We start from the raw sequence: 22,999 nt of genomic DNA on the forward strand, positions 1-22,999 counted from the left end.
CAGCTTCTCCAACAGTCTCCCCCCACTTGGAGACCAGCATTCCCAAGACTGTCAGCAGGGTTCATAGAGTCAGACTCTGCTCTCTCCCCGACAAAGTTCCATTCTCTGCCTTGCTCCCCTACAGAAATTGGTCTGCCTGCAGCTGCCCCTCACAGCTTGCTTTCCTGACCCCCTAAAGCTGTGCTGGGCTCTGGGTCCAGGCTCTATGCTCTGGGACACATGTAATCTACCTCCTCAGCTCAAGATGCCCCAACAATGCGGCGAGTTTGCATTTCAAGAAACTCCCATTAATATCAATTTACTTCACTGAAACCTCGAGTTCTTCATCAAGTTGATGATTTATGATAAAATCAATTAAATTACGGCCACTTAGGGCCCAGCCGCTTCCTCTCAGATTTCATTGGTGCGGGGCCCAAGTGTCTGGTGGAAAAATGCAAGTTTAGCTGGAGGCGAGGAAAGATAATTCTGTGGCTGAGAAAATTTAATGCAAAACAATTTCCAGGCAAAGCCAGGCGTCTGGACAGAAATGCAAGAGCCACCAGTTGGCCTGCGGAAATAACAATCTGGGGGTCAAAATATTTTTCTCCCCACCCCCCTCATCCTGCATGGCTCTTTTGCTCTGTTCTCCTTTGTGCTCACTCGCCCCCTCCCAAACAGAGACTTTGGGGGAATTTGAGGAGTATTGGTGGAATCCAGGCTAACCTCAAGCCCCCCTACCACCACCGCAGGCCTTTTTCTCTTCTCCCCCACTCCTCTCCGCCCAGCTGTGCTCACTAATTCCTCAGTCTCCCATGACAAAGTTAAAGGTTCAAAGTGAAGATCAGGCGGCGTGGGCAGATGACACAGGGGCCAGGGACCAGGCCAAGTGGGTACTGCTGCATGTAGCTGTGGGAGGAAAGAAAGCACAGGTAGGACGGAGCACTACCCCATGGCGAGAGCACTGGGCAGCAGTGTGTCCAGAGCTATCCCATCCCAGAGCACCAAGGCCAGAGAATGCAGAGTCCTCTTCGAGCTCCCTGTGTGCCCACTTGGAAAGTGACACTGTACCCGACAAACCCCAGCCTTAGCACACAATGTGCAAATCACTCAATACACAAAAACACCTACACATGTGCATGCTTGCACACTCTCCTGTGCCTGCAAACGGACAGTTCCCACCATCTCCCCACATCTGGGAAAATAAATCCCAGCAAATCAACCTGGCATCGCCTCTCACTCCAAGGAAAGAGGCTTCTCCTGCCTCTGCTCTGTTTGGTTTTTGGTTTCCAGAGCAGGCAGGGAGTAAACACAGCTTCTCTGAAGCCATAAATCACCCCCTCTCCTACCTTCTCAGTTTAACACCCGGCCTCAGCGCAACCCCTTGTAGTTTCAGCTTCAAATAACCCGCGAGGTGCTAAAAGGCTCTGGCCATGGTGGCAGCTGGACTGTGGGAGCAGCACCCAGCCGCCCTCCATCCCAGCAAATGCCCCCCACATTTCCCTCACAACCCAGATCTCCCAACTCCCCCTGGAAACCCCCCCACACAGCCTCCAACACCCTTCCTGAGCGGGAGCGCTCTCCAGGCCCTAACCGGGTCCTGTCTGCACACCCACAGCGGGCCGCATTCCTCCACACCGCCCGCATCCTCCGCCCCCACCGCCTTTTTAACTTGCTCCCATCTCTGTCTTCCACCGTTCGGAGCCGTCTCTTTCCGCACCCAGGCCTGGGGTCTCAGGCACCCTCGCTCTCCACCCCAGCCGGCCCGGGAGCCCACTCAGCACCCACACCTACCTGTGCGACCTCCGCTAGGGCGCGGGCAGCGGCGGGCGGCGGGCCAGGCCCGGGTCCCGGGACCCCGGTGGGGAACGAGCGGCCGGCCTCATCCCGGCCCCGCCAGCGCGGGGAGAGGCCCGGAAGCACGCCCCCCGCCCGCCCGCCGCCGCCGCCGCCGCCGCTTTGTTCGGCCCTCGAGGCGGCGGGCGGCCGGCGCTCACGCGGCCCGCACTGGACAGCAGCCGGGGCGCCCTCTCCGCGCGCGGCGGCCCGCGTGGGGCTGCGGGAGGTGGGCAGGCCTGGCGCGGAGCCGGGTGGCGGCTTCGCTCCGCGAGCGGGCCGAGCGGCCGGGCGGAGGAGCTGCGACTGGCAGGGGCCCGGCGAGGCGCGGCCCGGGGAGAGCGGGGGCGCCATGGCGGAAGGAGGGCGCGCGGCGGCTCTTCAATGTCACCGGCGAAATGGGTTCCATATGTCCCGCCTGGCGGAGGAGGGAGGGGAAGGGAGAGAGTTCTGGGCAGGACGGGACGGGCGGATGGGGGACGCGATGGTTGGAGGGAGCGGAGCTGCGGCCAGTGGGTGATGGGAGGAATTGGAGAAGAGAGAAAGATTTGCGTTTTCCATTTTCCCTGGAGTTGTCTAAAGCTGCTTAGGCTGGTGGCAACTTTCTTTCCCTTTCTCCTTTTCTTTCCTGAAAGATGGGGGAGGGAGATTAGTCAGGGTAGCATCCGTTTGTTCAGGCTGGGGGTTCAAGGGAGATGTGGATTGGAGGTGAGAGGGAAAGTTCTTAGGCTGCTGGAAGATCAACTTCTTCTCCCTGTCCCTGAAGAGGGAAAGAAGCAACCAAACCCAGGAGGAGGAAAGAGACCAGAGAGGATTCTGAGGGTCCGGGTGTGAGAGACCCCAACCAGCAGCCCGCCCATCCCATCCTAAGGTGGAATTCTTTTTTGGGAGATTCCAATCTCTAAGTTACTGATGATGGTGGTGGGAGAGGAGATTGAAGTGCCCAAGACACCCTGGCCATTCCCAGACACTTGAGTTCCTACCCCTTTTGCCTCACACCTGATTTAGCACCCCCAGGACCTATTCTAGGGACAGTTTCTTCTGGAATGGCCTCGGCTTTGGTGCCTTTAAGAAGGCACAGAATCTGGAGGAGCTTTCAGACCCTAAGCCCTCTCCTCAATCTGTGCCCCCCCCCCAAGGGGGATGTGCTCTTTCTCCATCTTTCTGTCTCTGTTTTTCTCTTCTCTCTCTGCCTTTTCTAACCATCTCTGTGGTCTCTGTCCCTTCCCAGTTCCGTTGTCTTCTCACATTCTGCTTCTATCTTTGTCTTAAGTGAATTTGAATTGAGCCTTTGCTAAGGACTTAGGAGCGTCTCCAGAAATCACTTCTGGGCTCACCTATTAGGCTGCCCCTCTCCTTGGGGAAATGTGGAGCCCTTCGCCTTAGGTCCTTGTCCTCTGCAGGGGAAACTCATCCCTCTGCCATGGAGATGTCTTTTACAGAGGAGAGGGCAAAGGGAGTGGTTTCCTTTCCACTTCCCATCTCACTTAACTCTGATTGTGTGTGTGTGTGTGTATGTGTGTGTGTGTGTGTGTACCCATCCAGGTTGTGGGGCTCCCTTTGCCAGGACAGCCTCCCAGCCCCTCTGACTGGCCTTAGCCTCCATTCTCCCTGCCATCCTCTCCTTGGCTCTGCCTTGACTTCCCACCTCAGAAAGGGATCTTACTGCTTGGTCTCTCTCTGGGGCCTCCTCTTTTTCCTTCAACCTCTCCCTCCTCATCGTTCTATTTAACTCCTCTGGTTATTAAAGCATTGGCAGCCCAGCTTAAAGGCACAGGGATAAACACTATAATTATATAGAAAAAGTGGACATTAGCAGAGTCTGGAGAGAAGATAGAGTCAGCAGCATTCCTAAAGCCCTGCCGTCAAATGCATTCTATCCCATCTCCTGAACAGCACAGAAGCAAATGGGGTGTGTGTGTGCAGAACTGGTAAGATGCAGGGTGCTTTATGGCTAAATGAACCAAATGTATGTTTTAAAAACAACAACAACAAACCTGCTGAGTTTGGGGGGTAGGCCTATATGCCTGGATGGAGGGCACCAGGACTCACATTCGGTGAGGGGCCAGCGACTGACTAAAAGATAATGGTGGAGGGATGGTCTCTGTGCTTTTGTCTCCTGGGGAAGAGTCTGTGTGTAAGTTGGGGAAAGGGAAGAGGAGGGGGTATCCCCAGGGCCAGAAGAAACAAAGACCTAAAGGGGGCTGAGAGAATGGAGAGGAAGGGGGGGGGGTTAGATCAGGCCTCCATGTCACAGGCGAAGGCAGCAGGGGGAGGGGAGATGAGAAGGAGGGAGGAGTTGGAAGCACAGGAGCAGGGGCCTGTGGGACTGGCTCCCAGCTCTCCCCACTAGCTCTGGGCTGTCCCAGACAGCAAGTCCTTCAGCCTTCTCCTGCCATTCCCCATCCTCCAAAGCAGGTTGAATTCACAAGCTTCCGATATCATTCTACCCTCTTCCTTCTCCTTCATGTCCCCTTTCCTCTCCAAGGAAGAAGTAATCCTTTCCCCATCTCTCAGAAATTCCAAGACTTTGGCCTGAATTCTGGAGCACTAGATTGGGGGTGAACTCACCCACTCCACATTTACCCCCCTTCATTTCCCAGGTGAGGGAGAAGGACATACTTGCTTCCCACACTGAGTGTGGGATTCTCCAACACTCACAGATGGGGGGCCTGCAGAGTTTGGAGCCCCCTCTCCCTCAGGTCTGCTGCCTCCAGCCCCATCAAAGCTGCCCCTGAATCCAGACTCTTCCATTTATGTAGGCCAGGTAATGCTCCCACCTATCCCAGACTAGGGTCTTGACCTTCTCCTTCTCTTTCTCCCTAAACCCTTTTCAACTCAGACTCCCAAATTGGGAGGCCTCACCCATTACCCACCCAAAATAGCTGCCTGTTAACAAGGACAGGGCTCAGTGCCCACTGGGAATAGACCATGGGAGTGAGCTCCTGGATGTGCCTGGACTGGGGCCTAAGCCGCTGCTCCACTGCGCAGTTGATGCCATGAATAATTAACACCTGGGTGCGGCATCACTCTAATTTTCTTGCTCAAAGGTTTACACTAGCAGGCAGAGTTAAGTATCACAGATAATAGTGGCTATAAAGTCAGTTGGCCAGGCTCCAGCCAGGGAAGGAGAAGCTAGCAGCCTGGACCAAACTTGGCAAAGGCTCTGGCCCTCTGGCCCTCTGGCCCTCATCCATAACAACTTTGGGGCACAACGAGTAATATCCCCCAAAGCCACCTCTGCCTTTGCTCTCCACCAGCAGACCCTTCCCTGTTGGGGAGGGACTGAGACCTCCAAATGAAACCTACCGACCGCAGAGGAGAGGATAGTTACCAGCTTTCCCCCTCCCAATCCGCACCCTGTTTGCTCCCTCTTTGGATGGGGGCTTAGGGAGAGGAACACACCCCACATCCTGGAATACTCTTCAACTTTCTGGGACCACCTGATTCCTGGATTTCCTTTCTAGAAGAACTTAGAGAACTTCTCCCTGCTTTAGCCTCAAACACACATAGTCCCTCGCTGCTGAGGAAACTTTCTTTGTTTCAGGAGGTCGAAGGAAGGCTACTGGGGTGTGAATTCACTTCCTTGTTTTGTTAGCCAGGAGGGTGGGGAGCCAAAGCTTTCAGCTTCCCTCCCTGCCCTTCAACCTCTGCCTCCATTGTCTCCCCCAATTTGGGTACCTCCTTCCCCACCCTCAACACCCTGTCATACACATCAGTCCTAGAGATTAAGCTTTAATACTGTAACTTAATCCCTCCAGCCCCCTCTGAATGCAGAAGACTTCTATTTGGTCCCCATCGATTACAAAAAGCTTTGCCTTCAACTCCGGTAATTTCTTCCTCTGCCTCCACCTCTCTTGCCCCCAGGCTCCTTCTGCCTTCAGAGTTGGGTTCTTTACCCCCGGTTGGCTTCGGAGCAGCCAAACTCCTGAAGGGGAACTGCTGAAAAATGAAGCTCTGTCTGCTGCTGCAGGAATGTTGGCTCTCTCAGGCTCACAAATATAATTTTTATATTAGGTCGTGGTCTTTGACTGGGTTTATATGCCAATGAGGCATTTCTGGTTTACCAAATTTATACAAATCTTGCCTTAATTGATAATCACAGATGCTGTAATTTAAGACCTCCAGCTATAGAGCTTTCATATTAACTGCTGATATATTACTGTAAATCGTCTGAAATAACCAACTCCTGGGAGCAGAGCAGAGCAGATCGAGAGGAAGTGCCTGCGAGAGTGACTCTCTCCCGGCCGCAGAAATAGCCCAGCTTCCACATCATTTTCTGTGAGAAATGATTTATCAAAGACATGGCCATAAACAACACAACTCGCTCACAAACACACGCAGATGCGCGCGCACACACATACACACACACACACACACACACAATGGCTGGCACGCCGGCCGAGAAGCTGACACCCATATTGCTATAAATCAAGAAAAAGGTTGGAGGAGAGGGAGAGAGAGAGAGGGAGAGAGAGAGAGAGAGAGAAGAGGAATATTCCTAAAATCTCTATGCAATGCCTCAATGGGTATAAACACACAGAGCACCGTGTGAAGAGAAATGGCAGGAAATGAAGATGGCTATTTGTCACATTTTACGACAATAACATTAATAACAAACAATAAATTTACATGGACATATAAGACGCGGTAGGTAGTGAGAAATCCCTTCTACTTACAATACCCCAGCCCGTGGTGTGGCTCCGGCTGCGGGGCTGTTTTATTGCTGCCTCCCTCTCTTTTTCTCTCTCTCTCCCTCTCTCTCCCCCTCTCTCTTTTTTTTTCTCGGGGTACAGGCTTGTTTTTCAAAGGACAGTTGAATTGCACGTCAGAAACAGGGAGACCGAGCCTGCGATTTTCCTGACGAATACATATCTATTCTGCAACCTCGGCATTAATTATTTAATGAATCACGTGACCAGGAGGAGGAAGGGGGTCTTTCGATTTCAGGCTCAAAGGACCACTATGACCTTCCCCTTCAGGAGGAGAAATTTTCCTGCAAAATAGGTTCCCCCCAACCCACCAATGGAATAGTAGCGAGTTCTCCTCTCTCCCGCAATTGCATCTGTACCTGCTGAACCTACACTCCGTAACCACCCCCCAGACACACTTACCCACGGCCCACCTCTCCTGTCTCCCTTCTCCTCCTGCTTCTGCTTAGTTCGTGGAGGTGCAGAAATAGTCTGCAGGGGGCATCTGGGGGGTGGGGTGGGATGGGCTCGGAGCCCTTCTCCAAGCCCCTGGATTTCTCAGCTGCTAGTTTCTCTCTCTGCATCTTTTAAGATCAAGATTCCCCCCAACTCTATTCTCTCCCTCATTCCTAGAGTGTTTATCTTAGTGGGACCTACTCCCCCTCTTTCTTAAATAACTAACAATTTCTAAAGGAACGAATTTCAAAAGAAATACTTCATAAGTCTAGATTATATATGTATAAAGAAGGGGTTTCTGGCTTTAACTCCCCTTTTAATCTTTTGTGGTGCCTTTTGAAAGGGCAGGAAAAGGACAGGATAAAGAGATGGCATCGGGAGCTTCCAAAGTTGAGTGTAACCACAAGGGGGACTTTTTTTTCCCGTTGTGTTACTATTACAGGGAACCAAATTCTACTGACTGACTGAGAATACACTCTAGAGACAAAGACCTGGACTAAGGTTCCTACACAAAAGAAGTGGACACTCAGTCTCTGTATACCTATGTAACACCCTGCCCCACAACACACTAGTGAAGACAACTGGAGATGTGAAATGGAGGGGAGGGGAAGGAAAGGGAAGAAAGAGGCTTTGAAGTTGGCCTGATCTGTCCCATCCCCATTTTCCAGGTGTTAGTACCCTGAACTTCCAATTGGCAGACAATGGAGACTGATCAATTAAAAAGATGGGGGCTGCATATTAAAGGGTTAAACACCGGTGATGATAGGAGAAATCCATTCCCTGGGCCTAGAGAGAGAAATGTACAGAGACTTCATCTCAGATGTAAAAAAACAAAACAAAACAAAACAAAACAAAACATCCCTCCAAACCTTCACATACAGCTTGGTGCCAGAAGGAGCAGACCAGTTAGGATCAGAATCGCAGTCTTTGGCCACAGTGTGGGATGGGGTTGCAAAGGGAAGCAGAGAAGACATTCCTGCAGGAGCCCGTCGGCCACACTCCCAGTCTTATCTTCAGCAGCACGGGGGCAGCCACGGCTGCAGGGGCAGGCAGACCGGGAAAAAGAGATGCCATTTGGGGGGTGGGGGATGGACATGGGGCCGAGGGGCTGCCAGTGGTTTGTTTGGAGGGGTCTGAACCAAAAGCAACTCAACAGGGAGAAGGTTGAGGACCCAGGTGCCCCAACAACCCCCGAGAAAAACAGCCACCCCCATGTGGTATCCGGTCTGGCGGTAGCTGCAGCGCTGCCCCTGCCCAAGGCACCGGGCCGGCCTAGACCCCTTGGAATCCCGCTCCCAACGCTCGGGTGGGGGCGCCGGCAGGCCCGGGCTCTGTAGGGGGGTGGTCGGCTTTGATTGTGCAGAGACAAAACGCAGACTGGTATTGAATTCAGCCCCGCGCCGGGCTCCAGCAAGGGCAACTCGCTGCAAAGTCCTGGCCACAAGTCCATTAAAAGTGGTCCTCCAAAGAAAAGCACTTCGCTAAGGTCTAAACGAAAAATATGAAAGGGGGTGGGAAGGAGAGAGAGCAGGAGACAGAGATGCTGGAGCATGGGAGGACAGCAGTCTCTGAAATCAAAAAATTATTTTTAAAGGACAAGAAAAAAGAACAGCAGATGACGCAAAGGCACGCTGGACAGGTTCTGTTAAAATGCCCACACTCTTTTCGGATCCTGGGAATGTCCATGTTCAAATAAACAAGTGCCTGAGCGCGAGCGGAGCGCTTTCTTGCTGCCGATAAAGCGAACGTTTATACTATGAGAAAGGCGAGATTGATTTACGAATCTGAACGCGCCGGTTTTATGGCCGATCACAAATCCGTCAGCGCTCAACTCACGCTGGGAAACTTCCCAACTCCGTTTTCCAACCAGACCCCCCTCCCAGGCCACCGCTTCCCAGGGAGACCCACCACCGGTGCTGGGGCTGCTCTGGTGGTGGGCTCTGGCCTGACTGTGGGTTCCCAGTCTGCTCAGGTGGGTGGAAGTAGGAGGGAGGGTGCGGAGGGCCGGAGGGCCAGAGAAATGGAGAAAGAGAGGTCCAAATATTCAAAGAACTGGGATGGCCGCTAAAATCGAAGAAGGTGAGCCCAGGGGGCTGGGGAGCCTGCCCTCAATGATGGGCTCTGCAGAGGTTGAGATCTGGGAGTGAGGGAGCCAGAAGATCCCGCAGTTCTGCCTGTGGGGCTGAAACCCTTGAAGGAACCCCAGCCTTCCCTTTCCACTGTTTCTCCCTCTTTCCCTGTGGTGGTCCTCTAATCCTCACATTGCAGAGAGCAGCTTATAAAGACCCAGGTGACTAGATATTTGTCACCTGGGTCTACAGAGGGCTCACAGTTGGTTATCTGCACTTATGAGTAATGGGCGCACAGATCCCCTGAGCCCCAAATATTTTCATTCCAGGAGCCATTCTGCTTGCCTTTCTGCTCACTCCCTTTTTTACCAAGGCCTCCAGCTCCAGCATTTATTAAGCCACCCAGGGACAAAGGAGAGAATGCCAACCAATGCCAGTTATTCCTTGCCTGAAACAGAGTCCCCAAGATACAGGAGACAATTTTCAAGATGCAAACCAACACCTCACATATACCCCAGCAAGGTTTTTTTCTCCTAGTCTTAACTCAAGGGAACATTTCCTCTTCCCAGTTGGAGTCTGTCTGTCGTCTGTCTGTCTTTCTCCCTTTGTCTCTATCCCCTCCTAAGAGGATGGTTGCTGGTGTAGATTTTCAGTCCAGCCAGTAGAATGCAGATTTGAAAAGGCTCTGAGTTCACTTCTTAGCAAGTCCTCCACGCATCTCTCAAAATTAAAAGTTGCTGGAAACTTTGGTTAATGTGGCACAGCTGTCCCTGGAAATGGCCAGAATAGACTACACTGGCCCTCCTCCCATCTCTTGCTCCTCTGGTGGGGAGGTACTCCATGGGCTCCGTGAGTAGCTAGGGTGGGACTGGGGATTAGGGGAAGGAGGTGAGAGTGATTTTTAGAAATAGCTTCCTAAACAAAGGAACTTCAGAAAATGGGTTGAGAGGCTGTGGATTTGGATAACAGACCTTGAAACAGTAGCCATAGTAGGAGCCTTCTCCCTCCTTAGGACCCAGGGTTAGTTTCCCTAGCTCTCTGAGGCCCCTGGACCTCTCATAGCTGCCCCCCATTGTCTTTCTTCCCTCAGCTCCCTCCAACGAAACAGGAAAGAAGGAAGGATGAACTGGACATGGGTGGGGGTGGAGTTTGGCTGAGGGAAGGAGGTCTGCACAGAGAGACAGACCAGCACCCAACCTCCCTCCCTGAGCTGTGCTCAAAGTTTTATTTCTTTTTTCCCCAGTAGACAGTAATAGGAAAACAACCCAAAAATTCCAAGATAGCAAAGAAGGGATTGGGGGCTGGGGAGTGGAGAAGATGGGACACACAAGGTCCCCTCCCTGCAGAGGTGTGACTTTCCCTTCTGGGCAGGAGGCAAGAGCCAACACAATGTCCAGTCTCAGAGAGGTCAAGGGGCTTCCGAGGTCATTTTGTGGTTCTAATACTGAGCTAATCGCCTAGAAAACGTGGCCTCTCCATGAACTCTCTCTCCTGCCAGCCTCCTGCTTCCAAACTCTCAGTGAGCCCCGGGGAAAAGGGGCCAGTGCATTCTGGTCTGAGGCAGAGTCCACTGGCTCCTTCACCCTCAGAAGCAGGGCCCCAGAGAGGGGAACAGAGCCCCCAAACCAAGGAGCAAAAGGAAACCAAAGCAAACTCTGAGCCTCCAGGAAGAAGGGGGGCAGAGTCAAAGAGGAAGATTCCAGCATTGACGAACCTCCCCTGTGAAAGGAACAGTTTCCTGCTCCAGAGAGTTGCAAATATTTGTCTAGAATCCCAAACTAGACAGGAAAAGTAAAAACGAAGACATCCACCTATATCCAGCACTGAGGTTGAGGCATTCCATCCAAAAACTGCATTCCATTTTTCCAGGAGATGGCAGTGACAACAGCCCACTGGTAAACAGACATGTGGGACACCAGCCTCCGGTTTAGACAAGCAGAGTCACAGAATACACCAGCCCCATGTGCACCTCGCTACAGACACACATGCACACACGCCAGGGCTCCCCAGGCCCTCCGGCATTTTCTAAAACCAGAAAAAGCACTTCTGAGCTGCCTCACAAACAACATTTTCTGGGGTTTTTCAGGAGCTCTGACACCTCAGTCCCAATCAGTTCAAACACCCTCCAGGTGTCAGTTCCCTCTCTCTCCCCGACTCAAGCATCAGTCATCATAAAAGGCATCAAACCTGACCAAGCGTCCACCATAAAAACCCTGCAAAGATAGTTGAAAAAGAAAAAGGAGGCGAGAGAGTGCTGCTTCTTTCCCTTGTAAAAAGAGCTCATAAAACGATCCAAAAAAAAAAAAAAAAAAAGCCAGCCCAGGCGGGGGCTTTGTTACCTTTGCGCCTCTCGCCTCCTCTCGCCTGAACTCTGCAGATCCCTTTCATGACGAACGGCTTCTTCCAAACTGAGAGAAAAAAGTTTTCAACTTTATGGTTCCAAATTTTTTCCCCCTCGCAGATCCGGGAGTGGCAGCTAACACTTTTTTCCCCCAACAGCCGGTCTGCGGAGATTTGCTGTTGAATAATAACAAAGGAGAGAGGATACGTATTTAAAGAAAAGAAGTGATTAATGGTTTTCTGTATAATTCTCACATTTTTCTTAGCTCTTGTCTACACAGAATGGCTGTGAACTTTAAGCTCCATAGAAATCTTTTTTTATTCTATTCATACCTTCCTAAGAGCAGCTTTGATTTGGTTCTATAGAGACATTCCTGAGGGGGTGCATATGCTTTTTAAGAACAGTTCCCCCTCTGGAAGGGAAGGGAGGCCGCATCCCCTGGAAGCTAAACATCACACCGCGATTCCACCGAAAACAAAGCCCGCCGCTCTCATCTTCCAGGTCTGGGCAATTTGCTAGGAGTCTCCCTGCAGCAGTGAAATGGGCATTTCAAACGCCCCTACCCACTTGGTGAACCCCGGCCCGGTCTGACCCAGGCCCTACCCAGCCTCAAATGCCCAGGCACTACACTCCAGAGCAACACAAAACAAACAACAATAAAATGCGCTGGTGGAATTGGCTATTTTTATTTTCTGAAGGGAAACGGGACCAAAAAACGACTTTTAATTGCATATACTCTCCGGAGCCTGGAGTTTTTGGGAGGCAGGATGGCTGTACCAAGGGCTACCACAGGACCAGAGTGCTGAGGCTGGAGACCCCAGACCTTACAACTTCTCTTGGGTGCTGTCCCAAAGCGGCCCAAGCCTGACAGAGCTTCTGAGGGTCACCTGCACCCCCATCCCCTTCCCCCACTCCATTCTAGGGGTGACTGGGACCTCAGAGACAGAAAGCTATTTGGTCCCCAGTCGTACTTTCGATACTTTCTATGAGAAAGAAAATGAAAATTAATACAGGAGCAGGGCTTCACAAAAGAGGCCATTTGTCTTCTTGATTATCTATTTGCTTGTCAGAGTTTGAGCTATGGCACCGGCTAGCTCCTTTGTAATATAAAAATACTCTGAAAACCTGCAAACACCCAGAAACATCTGTGCAAAAAATTAGACTCATTAAAACCTTAAACACCTCAGAGGAAAGCGATACCTTCTTACACGGGAGGAAAGAGGCTGGCCACGCAGAATCCTCTCTCGGAACTTTAATAAGCAAAGAGCCGTCTGTCTAGAAGGAGACGGCTTAACCGCATTTTATTTGCTTATGACAAATAAATCACAATATGAAAGCCTTTGCCATACTTAAGCCTCTTGTGTCCTACAATGAAACATTTCCCCCCCATTAGGGATTGGAATCAGCCCTCCCAGTCCTCTCAGTGCATTTTTGGACTACAGGGAAAAAATTAAAAGCCCCAAACAAAGCACATCTACCCAAAAAGGAAAACCAACCAGCTACCACGATTTGGAGTCCTCTGAGATAGAAATTCCCATTGGACCCTTTGAAAAAATTCCTCAACCACATACAATGTGAGGCCGAATGGGCTGGGGTGCTTAAAAATATATGCTGGGTGGCATTCATCTGCATCGTTACAACAAGGTTTCAACAAAAACACGCCGTGCTGGTCACAAGAAACCAAACATTTATTTCTATTGTCACTCTGTACAGGACACACATTTTCACACCAACGAAGGGTTCTAGACTCACATGGCCCCAGAACTAGGAAGGGGCCTGGTTTGGAATGTCAGAAAGAATAGGAGAGAGGAAGCACATCACATAAAATAATAATAATAATAATTAATAATAATATAATAATAATAATAATAATCATCAATGCAACAACGATAAACTATGGGAGAGGTCTCTGTAACATCATCTCCCAGATGGGAAGAGCACATTTTATTTCCTAGTTTCACATTCATTTCCTGTCTAGGAGAAAAGGCCTCCTCCCCTGTACAACTCCAGACTGGCAAGAGGGTTGTGCCCAGCTCCCAGAACTCAACTGCCCCGTCAGCCCGCCAGGAATGGCTTGACCTTCCAGAGGAAGGCCCCCTTGTTCTCTAGGTCTCTCTCTTTCTTTCTCTCAGACTCAGTTGCCCTGCCCTGCCCTGCTCCTGCGAAGCCAAGGCCGCCCCCCGCCTCAGCTTGCCCCCTTCCTGCTGCCCCTTCCCCAGCCCCGCGTGCAAGGGGTGAGCGGTCAGCGTCCCCCTGAGAGGGCACGGAGTGGGAGGGAGGTTGTGTGCGTGTGTTACCGTGGCCAAAACACTGCGCTATCTGGCAGTCAGAGGGTGCTTTCGCTGGGTGTCAGGAATGGGGGACAAAGAAAGAAAATCCAGGCTGTCTTCCAGCAGCGGCGGCAGCAGCGGAGGCGGTGGCGGCCGAGCCGGGCCTCATTTGTTAGCCGGGTGTCGAGGTAATGGTCGCCACCGAGGCCCGTCCTCTCCTCGGCAGAGTAAACAAGACAGATGGGCCTGGGCCTGGCGTGATTAAAGATGAAACGTGGATCCATCTTCGCCAAAGCTGAAAACGAGGAGTGCAGCCTCCTCCTATTTCTCTTTCTTTTTCTTTCTTCCTTCTTCTTCTTCTTTTTTTTTTTTTAAGGAAGAAAGCCAGAGACTTGAACCTTGCTTCTGGGGGGCCTTGTCCGGCTCCCTATTGTCATTTCTATAAATAAAGCTTCCCCTCCCCCCTCCTCTGCATTTATTCGTGTAAATAGACAAAGTGGGGGGAGGGCAGGTAGGCTTTTCCGGGCCCAGGCCCTAGGGTCCCCTCCCGCATCTCCCCACAAACCCCCTCCCCGCGCACGGAACCCACCCCCGCCCCGAGGTTCGCGGCTCCCATGCGGGGGGCACTAGAGCGCAGGGGGGCCTCCGTTGGGCCGGCCAGGGGGCCCTCCGGCTGGGCCTGAGGTGCCACCCGAGCGGATCTTGGTGTTGGGCAACTTGTGGTCTTTTTTCCACTTCATGCGCCGGTTCTGGAACCAAATCTTGATCTGGCGCTCAGAAAGGCAGAGCGCGTGGGCGATCTCCACCCTCCGGCGCCGCGTCAGGTAGCGGTTGTAGTGAAATTCCTTCTCCAGCTCCAAGACCTGCTGGCGAGTGTAGGCGGTCCGAGAGCGCTTGGGCTCCCCGCCGGCGTAATTGGGGTTTACTGGACACACACAGAGACAGGGAGAAAGAGAAAGTTTTATTGCCCCGAAAGGGAGGAGGGAGAGCCCTTTCTTCCAGCTAACACAGTGTCTCCCTCCCTCCCTCCCTCTCCCACCACCTCTTCTTCCTCCGGAGAGGGTGGGGACGAAAGAGAAAGCGGGACCCCAGGAAGAGAAAAAGATTTCTAAGTTTTGGAGGGTTGTGTGGTCTCGACGTTGTTGTTTGGGTGTCTGGGGTGGGGAGGGGGGAGAATCTTCAGGAGGTTTCAATCCCTCCTCTCTCCCTCCACTTGGCTTGGAGCCTGGGATGGGAGAATGAGGGGTGAAAAAGGGAGGAGGGCTTCACTAGGGCTTTCTTCTGTTAGTTCCCACCCTCTCTGCTCAGATTCCAAACAGTGCCTGCCCCCAGTAAAAACTTTTGCCCACTTCTCAAGCCAAGAAGCCAGACTAGAGGAAAGAAAGGAAAAAATAAATACTGGGAGTTGACTCAACTCTCCGCTTAAATACAGATTACCTCCTCCCCCTTCTCCTCCCCTACCTCTACACCCCTCCTCAATTTCCAACTTCACTGAGACTGCATCTCCCTGGTGAAAAAGTCGCTGGTGGGAATGGCAAAGAGGATGGGGAACCGACTTCAAAGGCGCGGGGCCCACCCGGCCATAAAAATTTATGGGGGATGTAATTATGTGACTCTGAAAACAGGCGACCGTAAATCTCCGGCAATGGCGAGTTTATAGCGGGGACAATTGGCTCTCCCCCCAACCCCCGCCCCATGCCTCCGAGGTCCCTTTGGTGTAAAAGCGTTGGGGTGGGAGGGGGAAAGGGTGCCCACGCACTCACCCGTGCTCACGTGAACTTTGCGCATCCAGGGGTAGACGACGGGTTCTTTGCACGCGGAGTGGGACGGGCTGGGGTGCAGGGGGTTCTGAGCGCAGGGAGGCGGCGGGGGGCTGCTGCTGACCGCCTCGCAGCGCTGGCCGGGCTCTGGGAGGAGGGCCCCGGAGGGCGGCGGTGCAGGAGCCCGAGGGGACAGGCCGGGCGGTGGCGGGGGCGGCGGGGGCGGTGGCGGATGCGGCGGGGGCCCAGGGTCCCGACAGGCCGCGTAACGCTGCACGGTGCACGCCGCGCGCCGCCCGAAACCCGCCTCCGGCTGGAAGCTGCTCTCTCGCCTCTGGCCGCCAGCGTAGTACCCCGGCGAGTGGTCGCTGGGTAGGTAATCGCTCTGTGAATATTCCTCGCACGGAGGGAACTTGGGGTCGACATAGTTTGAGTTGATCAAAAAAGAACTCATAGCCATTAATTTCTGGGAATTGCCCACAAAATATACTAAAATTTATTCCGACCCCTGACTCGTTTTCCTGTTTCCGAAAGCCCTCCTACTTACTGTCAAGTGAACAAAGTTAGGGGCCCACGTGATCTTTGGAGCCAATGGCCGCCCCGCCTGCGATTCCCGGATAAGGAAATCTGCTCACCCGGACCCTACTCCAGCCAAAGAGGTTTATTTCCCCTTCTCTTCCCCCTCCCCACCCACCCAGCACCAGGATTTACATAGGGCTCCTGCGGGGCGACCGCCTCCACGCCTGGCTTTCCCGGTTCGGGGGAAAAGGGAGGGAGTGAGAGAGAGGGATAGCGACCAAGCAGGTTGCCACCCCAGGGCCTGTTGGGGCGCTGGGCAGAGCGCCATCCCTGGATCCCCTCAGAGGTTGGGGCTCCGGATGTGACCCCTCCTGTCCTGTCTCCCCTCCGCCGGGCATTCCCTGCCTTCCTTAGGCCCCCAGGCCCTCCTCACGACGGAAGGGAGACACTGCACCCGGCGTCTGTGCAGGGAGTTAAGTGAGAGGTAGACTAGGGGCTCTGCCTGGAGAGGGGAACCCACACGGGGGAGAGGCACTAAGCGTGGGGCTTTTCTCTGCAGCCGAACGGGGAGGGGTAGGGAGTGAGAGAGGAGGCGTTGGAGCAAGCAGGCGGGTGCACAGAGGGACTTGTCAGAGATGAATGGAACCGCGGGCGGATCGATAGGAAATTCATGCACTAATTCGGGGAGACCTCGCCTTCCAAATCGCATTTAGCTGCGCTATTAGTTTGACTGTGTCAGTCAGTCCGTCTGTTCCCCTCGCCTATCCACTCCTCCCCTTACCCCACGCGGCCCAAGCCAGAAGAAACGACTTGGTTCCCCACACTGAACATGAGCGCTGGAGTGAAAAACCTCCAACTTTTGAGAGCACATTGAATAGCAGTTTGCTAATTCCAGAACCGCTGGAGTAACGCTAACCACGGCATCAGGTCGTTCTAATTGCCGCTAATGCAGCTGCCTCCTGAGCGGGCAGAAATCTCACATCCTTGTGATGCTGGGGAATAGGATGGACGGGCGACCCCCACACAGTAACACCCCTTGATAATCGCATATTTCCAGGGCATCTTGTTCTGAACCCAAACGGAAAGGCGACCTCGGCATCCGTTTGAAAAGCGAATTTCCTTTGCTTGGACACGCTGAAGACAACCGTCATTTTTACCGGATTTTCGGTGAAGTCTCCCTGAGCCCCAAATAGGGAATAGGTGGGTTGGAGGGAGATAATAAAATAAAAATCATCAGCAACAACATTAACCTTTTAAGAGAAGTGAAAAGAGACCAAGGCTGCCAAGGGCAGGCATGGGAAGATTTCGGGTAGATGATTCCTTCTTCTCTAACCAGTTGAGGGAGGAAAAGAAAGAGGAAGAAAGAAAAAGGAAGGAGTCTTCGTGTGGTCAGTCACTGGATGGTCCTCATTTAGAAAAAAATTTTTTTTTCTTCGAGGAAAAAAATGAGCGGAGTGTTTATGTCAACTACATATTCCCCTAGATACGAATTTGTGACCACAAAATTCCTTACACAAATTCGGATCTACAGGGTATATACAGAAGACAGATAGATCTTCTTGGCCCAGAAATTTTCCAGTCCTCCTACTTTCCGAGCGTTCTTCGTTTGGGATGTGGTTTGAGTGCTTTGATTTTATTTCGTTTTGTTCTAGTTTTGAGCTCTGGGAGCAGGAAAAGGCACTGCGGGTCCATTCTTGGGATCACGATGTTTTCAACCCTCTTTCTCTTCTATTAGAGATAGAAGCAGCCGGTCCCGAGAAGGGGACGCGAACCTCTGGGCCGCTGCGCAACTCTCCGCGGCGCATGAATTATGAGATGTAAACATTAGCTAAGCACAAAAGGAGGAAGGGTCATCCTGAGGCTGCGGAGGGGCGGTGTAGTCAGAACCAGGCCCTTCTGGGTGCCCTCGCGCCCCTCCCCTCCCCCCAGGACTTTTACTTTTTTTTTTTTTTTTTTAAGAAAAACAAAACCCCAATCGGCAACTCCGCGCCTCTCGAAGCCTTTAGTTTGCGATCAAACGAATATCTAGATATTTTCCAAGGCGCCTCTCAGCAAAGGGAAGAGAGAGAGGTGGCTGGGTGTGAAGGGGGTGTCATAAAAGTCCTTTTGGAAAAATTCAATGGTAAAAAGAGAAACAGCTGTAAAGAAAAATGCTAGGAGACCAAGCAGATGGGGCCCCGGATATTTAATGACGGGCAATTCCGTTTACAACCTGAGAAAAAGATCAAAGGCATTTCATTTCCGAATGAAGGGCGATGAGGAACCATAAAAGATGCAACCAGATGATAGTCTAGCCCCTCCCAACCCCCAATACCTCCTGGGACCAGAAAAAGGGGATGATAGCCAAAGTGTGAGGAGGAACCCCATTCCCCCCCCCCCAGCTCCAGGCTGGCTCTCTGTCTAAACTTGCTCACCCAGCCACCTGCTAGGGTTGCTGGCAGTGGGACCAAAATGGGGATCTGGGAAACCTGGGACATTTGGGCTTGTCAAAGAAACATCCTGAGGCTCCCAGTAACCACTGAATTTACTAAGCTGGGAGACTGGGGATTGAGCTGGAGGGAAATGAGTCCTAGACTGAAAGCTGAGGGCCTTCACAAGGTGAGGGGAGACTTTTCGCCACCCAGATTCCCCACTCACCTCTTTAGATCTGAGAAATACTTGCATCCCTAGTGAACAAGTCAGGATAATATCAATTTCTTTAACAAACACATCAACAGTACCAAAAACAACCCTCTAACCACCATACTCCAAAGGTCTCTGCCTGTCTCCAGTACTGGGACCCTTGCAGGTGGGTAGGAGGAGAGCTTCCACCTGCCAGCAACTTAATCCAGACACCTTCTAATTTTCTATCCCAAAACTAGATTGTTGGAAGCCAATGTTGGCCTCCAGGCCTGATTTCTAACACCAAACCAGGCTGGACTCAGAAATATTTTTTAAATCTCTCTCAGACACAGACACAGACACAGACACAGACACACACACACACACACACACACACACACACACGGACTATAATACCATAGTTATCTTTGCCAAGAGACCCCTATTCGGTCACTCAGGGTGACTGGCACCTGGCCCTGGACCCACAGACCAAATGTGTGGGTCGGACCCCCATCAGACCCCCAGCCTCAAGTAGGGCCTTCCAAGTCTTGTCAAAGGTCACTTTATGAGGGGCTCCATGACCCTTTCCAACTGGCGAGGCTCCTCCCCACCAACCCCATATCTCCTATCCTTCTAAACTCCTCTGCTCCCTGAAACCCGTCCAACTCATCGGCTTTTTGGAATTTGAGGAGGGCCGCTGGGCTGGCCACCGGGCCTCTCTACTGCTCTACACTTCACCAGAGATGCAGCCCAGGTGCCCCATCACTCCAAGTGAGAGGGATTGGAGGCAGAGCCTGGAGGGGTTGCTGGGTATGACTGAAAGTGGAGATTTTCTCTTTTGCGCGCTGGGAGCCGCCACCTGCCCATCCTACCGAGGCACCGCACCGCCCACCCCAGCCCGTCCCTCCGAAATGGGTGGACAATGTTTATCAGCGACTCCCGAGAGACGGGGTCCACCAGAGCAAGAGGCCGCCTCTCCCCTTCACCTCCGGAGAATACTATCATCATACGCATGAGAGTAAAAATAAAAAAGAGCCAAGGCTCGGCGCGCGCCTACAGAGCCACCTCCCAGGCGCTCTGGGTGGCTCGCTGGCCCGCCGGCCACCTTCTCCGGCAGCCACAGGTTGCTGGAGTGACCTCTCGCTGCTCGGCCCCCTTCGCCGTCCCGTGCTTGCCCAGCCTGCGCGGCCTCGGCTACCTTTTGTCGGCGAGGACGGAGGGAAACCGCAGGGCCAGGGCCGAGGAGGCGAGCCCCGGGCCGGGCCACACCGGCCGCCGGGGAGGAGCCGAAGGCCGGGAGGGGAGCGGGAAGGAGTCCTCGCCCGGCCGCTCCCCGCGCCCGCCCGGCCGCCGCCGAGCTCGCCCTGGTCCACTCTTGTGCATCCGGAAAACCGAGCCGCGGCGGCGGGCAGAGGAGCTGCGAGCCCCCTTGGTGGCCGGAGCAAGACTTTTTTTGGGTTTTTGTTTGTGAAGAGCAAGTTTTCGTATTAATCTCATACTCTGGCAGTCTTTGTTAAACAGCTAGACACGTCACGAAGCTCTCGAACATTTTAATAATTTTTAGACGCCGTGACCTGCGTTTCACCCCTCTCGGGCCTCCCCCACGAGCAGGCAGTTACTATAATACGCTCGCGCAGTCCGTTCGGTCATATTGAATTTTGCGCAGGTCATTACTTGGGAGAAAAATGACAGAGTAAGGAATTTGATTCAGCTCATCCTCTCCAGCTCTACTTTTTGCCAGAACCTTCTCTTTCCCTTCACCCAACCCCCAGACCCTAACAGTCCCATTCGGATAGGACTCAGCCCGGCCCCGCCCCCGGTTTGATACGCCATCATTCCTATATTTTTTGTCAGCTCTGGTTCCCAGACAAAGAGGGAGAGGGTAGGACATCAAAGAGTTCCCTTTATGGCTGGCACCTGAAGAAGTGGAAATGTGGGGATCTGGGTTCCAGTGAGCAGGCCTGAACCAGAGCCCCCTTCCCTCCTGCCTCCCCTATAAACGGCTGCACTGGCAGAGCCAGTATTCCCACCCACACTGTCCACCCCATCTGCTTTATTCCCTCCTCCAATGTCAGAGAGACACCCCTTTCTGCCAAAACTTTGGAGGCTTCAGGGCCCCAGGAATGACCGCTTCACCTCCTGGCACTGAGATTTGGCCAGCAGGTTTGGGGAAGACAGAGAGGAGAATCCTGAGAGAGGGACTGAACTGCACTCATCAAAGCTGGGGACTTGGCTGTCAGAGGTTTTAATTCTACTTTAAAAATCAAACAACATCCTCCCCACCTCCATTTTTGCTTAAAACGACTTTTCATCTGTACAGTAACTCCTTTGCTTACCCCAGCACCACCACAAGGAAGTTCAGAAGCAAACCAAAAAGGTGTTAAAAATACTTGAGATTTTCTTTGGTTTGTCCCTCCAGTATTAGAAATGGGTGGACTGCCAGCAACACATTTCCCCCTTTCTCCAACCTCCAAGGAACCAGCAGAATTAGGTCAGGTGACTCCCCTTCCACCCAGTTCAGACCTAGGGAGTGTCTGCTAGGGGGTATCCCTCTAGCACTGGCAAGTCTGAGACAGCGTCTCAAGGCACCCAGCTTGGCCTGGGCTGGCAGAGGACTCCCTTTCCTCATTCTGAGGCCCCTCCAGCCCAGGGCCTTGGGCTGTTCCAGTCATCCCACAGAACCATTACTTTGCTAATATTCTGTCCTGGAATGTAGGAAAAAGAGACTGAGTAGGAACAGAAAGAGATAGATTCTCTGGTTTAGGCTTTGACCTCTACCTCCTCTGGACCCCAGGAATTCCTTACTGGCCTGACTCCCCAGAAGAATTTGCCAACTGAATAGAAATGAGAACTCTAGTTGTTTTAGTCGAAGACTGGGGTCAAATTAATTTGAAATTTGACATTAAACCATGTCTCTTCTGGGCATATTTCAAAAGACATCTTTATGAAAACTCAGGTTATCTTTATCCTGGAAGGACAAACACCCAGAGTGTACCTCCTATATTAAATGCTTAGAAGAGAGTATGATGACATCTCATAATGCAACAAACAGTCATTTAAAGCCCCCAAATAAGCATATGCCCTGGTGTTATAATTACAGAGTCTCTCTAAGCATTTTACTTATGAGCTAAGCTTAATGCATGGATTCAAGGTTCATTTCAGGTCGCCTGTTTCAATTCCAATTACAAAGATCTCTGTGAGGCCATTCAGTATTTTTCCTTCTAATTTCCCCTCCCTCCTTGAAATAGGAAGAGAGGGAATCTGGATGAACATACAAATGTAGGTTGGGGAGACAGCGAGAGAATTAAGCTAACCTTTCGATATCCAAGTTCTTAAACCCAAGCAATTTGGAAAGAGGGATGGGAGTTTTTAAACTCCTTCCAGTCCTGGCCCACGGTCATGGGCTCCAGCTGCCTGGACACAGCCTGGGGGTTAGGAATCGCTGAAAAACAGGCCTGTCTGAGGGAGGGGGAGTTGGGGAAGCCAGATGTTTGGCCCCTTTAGGGGAAGCCTGGTGGAGCTGATGTTGGTGGGAATCAGGTCTTCACCTTGGAAGACTTCTTTGGCCCCACCAAACGTCCTGCAAGGACGTGTGGGTAATTGGATTTTTTAAATGCGTGCGGCTGGGTAGGTTTTAATTAAATTTTATATGGTGACTCAAAGGTTATCTTTGGGAGAGAAAATTGCGCAGAGGTTTGACCATGCCCAGAGCTCTTCCTTTTCTGCCAATCCCCACCCCACCAGAGCCGGTTTGGGGAGGAAGGTTTCTTCCTCTCTGTTTCTCCTTCCCCAGATATCAGCCTCTCCCGCTCCCCAGTTCCGCTCCCCCACTGCCCGAGCCCACAAGTCTTCCTTACCTCGAGCATCCCTTGCTCGCTCTCTTCTCTCTTCACACACACACACACACACACACACACACCGCCTTCTCCCCTCCCTCTCCCACCCCGCCCCCGCCCCCGCCGCTAGACGCCGCTGCGGCCGGCTCACGCACGCGGTAAACTTTTGACCCTCCAACTTTGCGACCCCTCTGGCAATAACGCTGGCCTCACCGCCCAGGGTCTCATTCTGCTGCGCCGGCTGCAGAAACCCAAGCGCAAAATGCCTTCCCTGCCCTTCCCCCCTCGCCCCCCTCGCCCCCGCCCCCCACAAGGGCCTTAGACCTGGGGAAGAGCAGTAGGTTTTTTTTTTTTTATTATTATTATTATGAAATAACTCCTCCTCGGAAAAAGATGCTGACTCCATTTCCGGCTTTTTAAAAACCACTTCCCGCATTTCCACCGGTCTCTCTTGTTAGGTTGCTTGGAAGAGCTTTTGATGACGCACCCCTCTCCATTCTTGTCCCCAAGAGTGGGGCCGCGGTTGCTGGGCGAGAGAACATATGGGAAGCCATAGAATGGGCTGACCTGGACAAGGGTGTTTCTGGGGTGAAGAGTGGAGAGAGCTTGGATCAAGTGTTCCTTGGGAGCGGAGGGGGCCACAG

The 22,999-nt window shown here is 52.5% G+C and overlaps 2 protein-coding genes and 1 long non-coding RNA gene across 12 annotated transcripts in view; 1 reads left to right on the plus strand and 2 right to left on the minus strand.

Moving 5' to 3' along the window:
• The window catches only part of LOC141573615 (uncharacterized), a 58,289-nt gene that overhangs the window by 16,484 nt on the left and 18,806 nt on the right, over positions 1-22,999 (plus strand). The window lies entirely within an intron of this gene.
• The window catches only part of HOXB3 (homeobox B3), a 54,917-nt gene that overhangs the window by 12,905 nt on the left and 19,013 nt on the right, over positions 1-22,999 (minus strand). For 2 of the 10 annotated variants that reach the window (XM_074342973.1, XM_074342972.1), the window contains exon 2: positions 11,368-11,545. The exons of 1 other annotated variant lie outside the window; for it this stretch is intronic. The gene's annotated coding sequence lies outside the window, so the exon portion shown is untranslated. Of the gene's footprint in view, positions 754-774; positions 1,676-1,770; positions 6,418-6,491; positions 11,305-11,367; positions 11,546-12,569; positions 12,735-13,666; positions 13,807-22,999 lie in introns of those variants that run through there. 7 more of the 10 variants (XM_074342971.1, XM_074342969.1, XM_074342977.1 and 4 more) reach the window with 7 other exon arrangements.
• HOXB4 (homeobox B4) lies at positions 13,040-18,267 on the minus strand. Its single transcript, XM_074342984.1, has 2 exons — positions 15,403-18,267; positions 13,040-14,564 (listed from the first exon to the last, which is right to left on the minus strand). The coding sequence occupies exons 1-2, from the start codon at positions 15,857-15,859 to the stop codon at positions 14,266-14,268; spliced, it is 756 nt and encodes a 251-aa protein (XP_074199085.1). The 5' UTR covers positions 15,860-18,267; the 3' UTR covers positions 13,040-14,265.

This window comes from Camelus bactrianus, chromosome 16 (genome assembly GCF_048773025.1).
Source record: "Camelus bactrianus isolate YW-2024 breed Bactrian camel chromosome 16, ASM4877302v1, whole genome shotgun sequence".
Taxonomy (NCBI): Eukaryota; Metazoa; Chordata; class Mammalia; order Artiodactyla; family Camelidae; genus Camelus; species Camelus bactrianus.

Excerpts from the sequence above, each read along its gene's own strand:
- HOXB4 (XM_074342984.1), bottom strand. The coding sequence starts at position 15,859 with ATGGCTATGAGTTCTTTTTTGATCAACTCAAACTATGTCGACCCCAAG. Across the intron at positions 14,565-15,402 it reads CAAAGTTCACGTGAGCACGG|TAAACCCCAATTACGCCGGC; the intron begins GTGAGTGCGTGG and ends GTGTGTGTCCAG.